The sequence below is a fragment of the Terrapene carolina genome, unplaced genomic scaffold, assembly GCF_002925995.2.
Source record: "Terrapene carolina triunguis isolate 2854851 unplaced genomic scaffold, T_m_triunguis-2.0 Scaffold212, whole genome shotgun sequence".
Taxonomy (NCBI): Eukaryota; Metazoa; Chordata; order Testudines; family Emydidae; genus Terrapene; species Terrapene triunguis.
In genome coordinates, this window is record NW_020664563.1 from 12,177,321 (window position 1) to 12,187,142 (window position 9,822).

A 9,822-nucleotide genomic window follows, 5' to 3' on the forward strand; every position below is an offset into this window, starting at 1 on the left:
CTTTTGTCTATTTAGGTGATAACTTCTGTGGTGCAGAGACTCCCTCTTACTTCCTCTTTGTGGGGCCTGTAGGTGCTACTGTAATACAAATAATTAGCAATACTAATATTGGGTTAAAATGTTTGACTATGTGGACTATCCCACTGCAGGCTCAGGAGGTCACATGCCCTCCCCCACAATTTCCTCTCCTGTACTATAGGGATTTGCTATCTGATAAATGGTTAATTTCCTCTAGGCCCATGGTAGATCTGAGAACCATACTGATCTGAACTGATCTGAGATTCTGTGCCTATAAGTATTTACCCATGTAAGTAAGGACACTATAAAGATTTTTTTTGCAAGTGAAACCAAATATTTTCATTGTCAGATCAGAAAGAAACATGGTTATTTTGTATCTGTGAGTGATTAGACCTGCCTGCAGATGACCCTCAAGTATCATTTTTCTCTCTCACTATGGGTTTACTACACCACTATGTCTAACTTTCCGGTGTGATGGTGGGACTGCAGGTACTGGGAGACTGGGCAGCTGCTTCCAATTTTCTGTTGAATTTGTTGCTTTGACAGAAATAAGACTTCATTAAATAATTGTGACATAATTGCACTTCCTAATTTTAATTACGGTGCTAGCATTAGGCATCTTCCAAATTTCCAAACAATAAATTGAGGGATGTTGGCTAGATCCCAGATTACATCTGCTTCTGTGGTTCATTTTCTCCATGTTTCCTGGCTGCATTGACAGATTCCAAGAACTGCCTATCAGGTGAGTGAATTGGGCATTCCAGAATTCTCAGACATCAGCCCAGGCCCAGAAGATCTGGGAGAAGAACACCACATTAAGCAGAGACCAGACACAACTTGGGGAAAGGGATCCAGGTTGGCTTTAAGCCACCCTTTGCATTTCCCCAATCTGGGGAACTACTGAAGCTGCTCTAAATTATGCTCTGCTGTAACAAGCCCTGAAGAGCCATTCCACAGTTGGGGGCTACAAGCATAGGGACATGCTAGGGGAAGGCTAGAGATGGGGATGTAGTGCAGGGCTGTTGTTGATAAGGATGCATGTATCTGTGCTGATGGATCTGGTTAAGGAAAAATATGATGGTCCGATGCAATTTCTGAGTGACTTTATTAGAAAAAGAAATAGAGGGGCAGGAATTAAATCATTAAACAGATGGGCCACACTCAAACTCACACAGATGCTCTCTACTACAATTTCTGGTGGGTCATCCTAGGCCAGTGGTTCTCAAACAGGGATACACATACCCCTGGAGGTACGCGGAGGTCTTCCAGAGGGTACGTCAACTCATCTAGATATTTGCCTAGTTTTACAATGGACTATGTGAAAAGCACAAACTAAAATTTCATACGATTACTTGTTTATACTGCTCGATCTACTATATCAGTGTTTCTCAACCTTTGGAGGTCGCAATTTATAATTATATGAGAAAAATGAGAAAGTAAGCAATTTTTCACCAATAGTGTGCTGTGACACTTCTGTATTTTTATGTCTGATTTTGTGAGCAAGTAGTTAAGTGAGGTGAAACTTGGGGTACACAAGACAAATCAACTTCCTGAAAGGGGTACAGTAGTCTGAAAAGGTTGAGAACCACTGTCCTAGGCTTCCAGGGCAGGGAGAGAATCTAGGAGTTCTTCCTCGTTTTCCTACAGCATCAGTATAAACTAAACTTGCCAGCCAAATCTTTATCACTTCCTAATACCCTTTTGTAGCTCTGCCAGGAGTGTATTCTGGACCTGGCACGTGCAGAAACTTTGCTCTAGCTCCTCTCTTTATCAGGGCTAACATAGGAGCAGGGAGCTGCTCCATCCCAGCTGTGCTGATGCAGCAAAAGTACCTGGGCCTTTGTCCCAGAAGCTCTGCAGACTGTGTTATAAAAAGCCAGGTGGCAGTCTTCAGATTAGTCAATATTAGCAAAGGAAAATCCAGCACCTATAACAGCGCCAGCATCCTCCCTGCTCTGTCCTTAATTCCAATTAACAATGCAGCCGTAGCTCTTCAGCAGCAAAGACAGCCCCAAACAAACTATCCCAACCTTGCAGAGCAAGACCGTTTCCAATCGATGTGGTATAAAATGTTCAGGGCAATCTTTCTGAGAACTGCGAGCAATATAAATACCCAAGAATGATTCTTTGTCACGCTCAGGATTAATTTAGGCCACTGTTTATGCCATTCTTCCCCAACTTCTGGAAACTCAGGCCTGGTCTACACTAACACCCCAATTCGATCTAAGGTATGCAACTTCAGCTACGTGAATAACGTAGCTGAAGTCGACATACCTTAGTTCGAATTTACCGCGGTTCAGACGCGGTCCACACGCGGCAGGCAGGCTCCCCCGTCGACTCCGCGGTACTCCTCTCGCTGAGGTGGAGTACCGCAGTCGACGGCGAGCACTTCCTGGTTCGACTTATCGCGTCCAGACCAGACGCGATAAATCGAACCCGGAAGTTCGATTGCCAGCCGTCGAACTACCGCGGTAGTGTAGACCTGGCCTCAGATGTAACTGGAATGAATTTTTCTAGTTATGGTAAAGATAATGTGGCAGGAGCATAGCCTTTTATATGGTGCATATCATGCTCTATTGCCACATCCTGACTTCATGGCTCATTAAAGTCAGGAGTTTCAGGAAAAGACTGGAGGCCTTGTCTACACTATGGGGGTAAGTCAATCTAAGTTATGCAACTCCAGCTATGTGAATAACATAGCAGGAGTCGACATAGCTTAGGTCGACTTACTGTGGTGTCTACATCACACTGGGTCAACAGGAGACACTCTCCTGTCGACTTACCTTACGCTTCTCATTCCGGTGGAGTACCGGAGTCGACGGGTGAGTGAGCTGCAGTTGATTTAGTGGGTCTTCACTAGACCCACTAAATTGACCCCCGGTGCATTGATCACCACAGTAAGTGTAGACATGCCCTAAGACAGGAGACAACAGGCCGAAAAAGATTTTGAAGATCAACTAGCCAAAGACTTAAAAACGAACAGCAAAAAGTTTACATATATCAATAGCAGGAAGCCTGCCAAACAATCAGTGGGGCCACTGGTTGATTGAGGTGCTAAGGAGCACTCAGGGAAGATAGGGCCATTGCAGAGAAGCTAAATGAATTCTTTGCATTGATCTTCACTGCAGAGGATGTGAGGGAGATTCCCACACCTGAGTCATTCTTTTTAGGTGACAAATCTGGGGAACTGTCCCAGATTGATGGGTCAGTTGAGGTTTTGGAACAAATTGATAAATTAAACAGTAACAAGTCACCAGAACTAGAAGGTATTCACCCAAGAGTTCTGAAGGAACTCAGATATGAAATTGCAGAACTACTAACTGTGGTATGTAACCTATCATTTAAACCAGCTTCTGTACCAGATGCCTGGAGGATAGCTAAAGGCTCCAGAGGCAATTCTGGCAATTATAGACCAGTAAGCCTAACTTCAGTACAGTACCAGGCAACTGTAGTAAAGAACAAAATTATCAGACAGGTTCTCTATGGAGCAATATTACAGCAGATTTGTGTGCGAAAAGAGGGAATTTTGATCTGTAATAAGGTACAAATAAGAAGTACATTAGAAAGCAGGCTAGCAGCAGCCCAGAATGAGAACTGCAAAGTTGCATTTATTTCTAATCATAGAGACATGGAAAGTTAAAAGAATAACACAACAATATTCTTTCACAATACCCCAGCTTTAAAGGAAGGGGTCCATAATTTGGTGGGTGAGGGTAGTTATTCCCCTGGACAATTGTGGGCTAATTCTCAACCAGTTTTACGCACTTCTCAGGGAAAGTTAAAACACTCCTAAAAACTGGCCTAACCTGATTGTCTTGTGCAACCAAGTCACTGGGAGTTTGGGGTACATGAGAAATGCAGGATCAGCCCCTAAATGACTATTTTGTGCACAGTAAGAAAGAGACGTTGCTGGTCAATTTAGTGCCACGATGTTGTTTATTTAAGGGCCTGATTCTGTCACCCTTATTCACGTTAAATATTCACTACTCAGACACTAGTTCTTTTGGGGCTGCTTACAGAGTAAGGGACTATTTGACTTAAGTGTAGCAGAATGGGGCCCTGAAGGAGCAGCATTGGTGTTATTATTTATTATTTGTATTTCCCATAGCACCTGGGAGCCCTAGCCCTAGAGCAGGACCCCATTGTGCTAGGTACAGTACAAACACAGAACAAAAAGACAGTCCTTGCCCCACAGAGCTTTGCTCTACACAAATGCATTAACATGGATGCACTATGAAGTATATGTATAAAAGAGTTTAGCTGCCCTGCTGTAGCATCAGCTTTGCCTTCACCGTTAAATAAGGTGTATTTTTTACCTTGAGGAACTTTCACTCAGGGTCCATGATAGCTAAATCCAGTTTATATGAGGGCTATCAAGCGATTTAAAAAATTAATTGTGATTAATCACGTGATTAATCGCAGTGTTAAACAATAATAGAATGCCATTTATTTAAATATTTTTGGATGTTTTCTATATATTCAAATATATTGATTTCAATTACAACACAGAATACAATATGTACAGTGCTCACTTTATATTTATTTTTGATTACAAGTATTTGCACTGAAAAAAAACCCCCAAAAGAAATAGTATTTTTCAGTTCACCTAATACAAGTACTGTAGTGCAATCTTTTTATAATGAAAGTTGAACTTACAAATGTAGAATTACGTTAAAAAAAAACTGCATTAAAAAATAAAACAATGTAAAATTTTAGAGCAGGGATGGGCAAACTACGGCCTGCGGGCCAGATCCAGCCCACCAGCCGTTTAATCTGGCCCTCGAGCTCCCGCTGGGGAGCGGGGTCTGGGGCTTCCCTGCTCCAGCGCTCCAACTGGGCAGCAGGATCGGGGGCTGCTCCACGTGGCTCCCAGAAGCAGTGGCATGGCCCCCTCTGGCTCCTACATGTAGGGGCAGCCAGGGGGCTCCACTCTGCATGCTGCCCCCACCCCAAGTGCTGCCCCCCAGCCAGGAGTGCTGCCAGCTTTTCCGCCGCCCTAGGCGGCGGAAGGTCCCACCCCAAAATGCCACCCCCCCACAGAGGCGGCGGAAGGTCCCGCCGCGGAAATACCGCTGCGTTCGCCGCCCCCCAAATCGCAGTGCCCTAGGCGACCGCCTAGGTAGCCTAATGGGTTGCGCCGGCCCTGCCCCCAGCTCCCATTGGCCTGGCACTGCTGCCAATGGGAGCTGCAGGGGCGGTTTCTGTGGACGGGGTAATGTGCAGAGCCACCTGGCTACACCTCCGCGTAGGAGCTGGAGAAGGGACATGCCGCTGCTTCCAGGAGCTGCTTGAGGTAAGCACCGCCTGGACCCTGCACCCCTGAGCCTCCCCCCCCACCCCCACCCCCTGCCCCAGGCCTGATCCTCCTCCCACCCTCCAAACACCTCAGTCCCAGCCTGGAGCACCCTCCTGCACCCCAAACCCCTCCCCCCCACCTACTTCTTGTTCAGCCAATCACTCAGTCAAACAAGCTTATTTACATTTGCAGGAGATAATACTGCCTGCTTCTTGTTTACAATGTCACCTGAAATTGAGAACAGGCATTCTCATGGCACTACTGTAGCCGGGGTCGCAAGATATTTACCTGCCAGATTCGCTAAAGATTCATATGTCCCTTCATATTTCAAACACCCTTCCAGGGGACGTGCTTCCATGCTGATGATGCGTTCGACTCAATAACAATCCAAAGCAGTGCAGACCAACACATGTTCATTTTCATTATCTGAGTCAGACGCCACCAGCAGAAGGTTGATTTTCTTTTTTGGTGGTTCGGGTTCTGTATTTCCGCATCGGAGTGTTGCTCTTTTAAGACTTCTGAAAGCATGCTTCACACCTTGTATCTCTCAGATTTAGGAAGGCGCTTCAGATTCTTAAACCTTGGGTTGAGTGCTGCAGCTATCTTTAGAAATCTCACATTGGTACCTTCTTTGCGTTTTGTCAAATCTGCAGTGAAAGTGTTCTTAAAATGAACAACATGTGCTGGGTCACCATCCGAGACTGCTATAATATGAAATATATGGCAGAATGCAGGTAAAACAGAGCAGGGGATATACAATTCTCCCCCAAGGAATTCAATCACAAATTTAATTAATGCATTATTTTTTTAATGAGCATCATCAGCTTGGAAGCATGTCCTCTGGAATGGTGGCCGAAGCACGAAGGGGCATACGACTGTTTAACATATCTGGCACGTAAATACCTTGCAATGCTGGCTACAAAAGTGCCATGCAAATGCCTGTTCTCACTTTCTGCTGACATTGAAAATAAGAAGAGGGCAGCATTATCTCCCATAAATGTAAACAAACTTGTTTGTCTTAGCGATTGGCTGAACAAGAAGTAGGACTGAGTGGACTTGTAGACTCTGAAGTTTTACATTGTTTTGTTTTTGAGTGCAGTTATGTAACAAAAAAAATCTACATTTGTAAATTGCACTTTCACGACAGAGATTGCACTACAGTACTTGTATGAGGTGAATTGAAAAATACTATTTCTTTTATAATTTTTACAGTGCAAATATTTGTAATCAAAAATAATATACACTTTGATTTCAATTATAACACAATACAATATATATGAAAATGTAGAAAAACATCCAAAATATTTAATAAATTTCAGTTGGTATTCTGTTGTTTAATAGTGCAATTAAAACTGTGATTAATCACAATTATTTTTTTTTAGTTAATCGCATGAGTTAACTGTGATTAATCAACAGCCCTAGTTTATATACAATGCTTATTATATCCACATTGCTTTATGGTTGAGAATTATGGGTACTGGCAAAACTTAAAGAGCAAAAGCTGCAAACATTTGAAACAAGGTCCCTGTGCCAAATCCTAGGTGTGACAAGGTTAGATAGACTAGAATGGATGACATCCACAGATTAAAAGTGCGGTATGACTACAATCCTCAAAATGCGCCAACATGGCGTGGCCATGTTGCCAGAATGACCCCATACCAACTGCCTACAATTGTTTTGTAAGGAAGAGCGCATGGAGAGAGAGGCCATGGACAACCAAGGAGATGTCCAAGGTATAACTTGGTATATAAAACCATCCAGGCAACCCCCAACAGGTTCAAATGGGAGCTCAAAACAGTGAAGATCAACCACTTTAGTTTTACTGTGAGGTAAACAAGTCAAAGTCAATCCCAGGTCTCGGGTTAGTGGTGACCTCACCCAATTTACCACATGGTAAAACTAAAGTGTCTTGTCTTCAGTGTGTTTTACCTTGGGATAGCTCATATATAGGGTGTATATTTCAGGGTAACTAAGGTACTTGAGTTATCCCAAGGTAAAAACACAGTGAAGACAAGGGACTTTCATTCTACCACGAGGTAAATTAGGTGAGGTCAGCACTATACCACCACCTGGGGTTGACCTCACTTTGTTGACCTCATAGTAAAACTAAAGGGGCTGGTCTTCACTGTGTTTTTACCTCAGGACAGCTCACGCACATTATTTACCCTGAGGTAATAAATATACCTTCTTTTTAGCAGTGAAGACAAGGCCATAGATGGAAGTCAAACAGGGCAAGGAGCACTGAATCAACCATCTGCAATAAAGAAACTATATGGAGTTCCTTCAGAGACATTAAGCACAGAGCTACATTGTGCTCAGCGACCCATGGAAGCCGAGAGGAGGTCGCGGCACTGTTCAGTGGAATGATTGAAGTTAGAATTTTGCCTCCTCCAGTCATAATAACGGAGGTGGTTCTTACAGGCCAGGCCTTTGAGTGAGTGCCCTATAATAAGGGATTTTCACAGAAGGGGCTTTACAGCTGCTAGGAGACAAGTGATATTAAAGGGGACAGAGCTCTAATAAGAGCCTGGCTGCTGGGTCAGAGGGTGTGTCTCTGCCCTTCCATAAAGGACAAAATGAATGGCTTGAGGGCTCCAGTGCTCACACAGCTACAGATAATGATGAAATGGGGCTGGCTAAGCCAGGAGCCTACTTCACACATACTGGGGGAGGGGGAAGGAGGGAATGGATCTGTTTTCATCTCCATCCACAGGCTTGTGAGCACTGGTTAGCTGTGGTACAAAGGGCATGGCTTCTCTACTGCCTATAAAAGAATAACATAACAATATTCTTTCACAATTCCCCAGCTTTAAAGGAAGGGGTCCATAATTTGATGGGTGAGGGTAGTTATTCCCCTGGACAATTGTGGGCTAATTCTCAACCAGTTTTACGCACTTCTCAGAGGAAGAGCCCTGTGCGTACAGAATTCTGATGGTGCTGATCTGCACTCCTGCATTGCCAAAAGGTGCCATTTCACCTCCACTACTCCTTTCTGAGTGCCAGAGTCACTGCAGAGTCTGAGGGACCCAATCCTTGGAGGGAACTCTAGGGCAAGCAGCACAAAATCCCTTTCCCAACCAGCCTTGAAGCACAATGCTAGGGAAAATCAAATGCACAACATACTTGTCCCATTGAACCACCCAGAAGATTTTCAAGCCTTTCCATTGGGATGTGGGTGAAAACAGAAGCCAAGCATCAGCAAAAATCAAAGAAAGCCTAGGCACCATATGGGGTTGGCTGGGTTCTGTCTGTTTACAGTCATGGAACTGCAATCTTTCTTCCAGATCCACTCACCTTACTCATGTGGGCAGCCTAGGGTGACCATATGTCCTGATTTTTTAGGGACAGTCCCGATTTTTGGGTCTTTTTCTTATATACGCTCCTATTACCCCACCCCCACCCCCTGTCCCGATTTTTCACACTTGCTGTTCGGTCACCGTAGGGCAGCCCATGGGTACCCCTGCCTGACCCCTCCTCACTTCGCCAAAGGCATTTCTAGGAATTTAGCACTGGTTCTGATAGTGCTGTCACACCCAACGCAATAAGAGCCACCCAATGCCCACCAGGGCTGAGTCTTGCCCCACACCTGGACTCTAGACACTGCTGAGTTAGAGGGGGGACAGAGGTTGCCTTTTTGCACCGCATGTGAGTTTGTGGAGCTCCTCCTAGGAGGCTTTGGAAGCAGCTTGCCCTTTCTGATTTCATTGGAGCAGCTGGACATGTCTCCACCAGGGTCTTATCGCCTCCTCCTGGGCAGCTTGGCTGGTGGAGCTTGAAGGGGGGAAGGGACATGGGGAAAATAGACAAGACAGGAAAAGATCCGATCTGTTACTATGGGGTGGGGTGGGGTGGGGGGGAGGGGGTTAATCCTGGGAGCAGGGCAGGTTAAGGAGGGCCATCTAGGTAAGCCGTGTGCAGCTAGGCAGGGGATGCCTGCTCCAAGCGCCTAGGGCAGGGCTGGTGGAGAGACGCCCCACCAGTGGCAGGATACCTTTACTTCTCGGCTCTGGCTCCAGCGCTCCGCAGGGGCTCAGGACAGACTGGTGCCGGCAGATCGGATCCCGGTGGAGCTCGGAGTAAGAGCCGCCCTGCCCTGCCCTGCCCTGCCCTGGGGCTTGGCACCCAGCCCGCCTGTCCCTTACCTTAGCGCCCGGGGTGGAGGCGATCAGCAGCAGCAGGAGCAGCGGGGCCAGCCGCCGGCCGGGAGAGCCGCGCAGGGCGGCCATCCTGCGCTCCTGCTCCATGGGAACAAGGCAGCGGCGGCGGCAGCCCGGAGGCAGCCGCAGTCGCCTGAGCGCAGCCCTGCATGGCTGGGTAATTAATGACTTTCCAACCTGTTTGGTGGCTGGGCGCCCGCAGCTCCGCGGGGCCCTGATTGACACAAGCCGACCTGAGCCACCCGCAGCCCGCGGAGGGCGGGGGCCGCGTGCGCCTGCCCCTGCCCCGCATTCCTCCCGGGCCCGGGGAGGTTTGGGACGCAGACAAAGGAAGCCAAACCCAGCGCAGCA

General features: G+C 46.4%; 1 protein-coding gene across 1 annotated transcript in view; it reads right to left on the reverse strand.

Moving 5' to 3' along the window:
- Positions 1-9,540, reverse strand: part of LOC113407522 (ADAMTS-like protein 2) — a 48,083-nt gene extending 38,543 nt beyond the window's left edge. Inside the window, exon 1 of the mRNA XM_026656120.1 lies at positions 9,457-9,540. Coding sequence (XP_026511905.1) covers positions 9,457-9,540 — 84 coding nt within the window. The remainder of the gene's footprint in view (positions 1-9,456) is intronic.
- Positions 9,541-9,822: the final 282 nt, after the last annotated feature.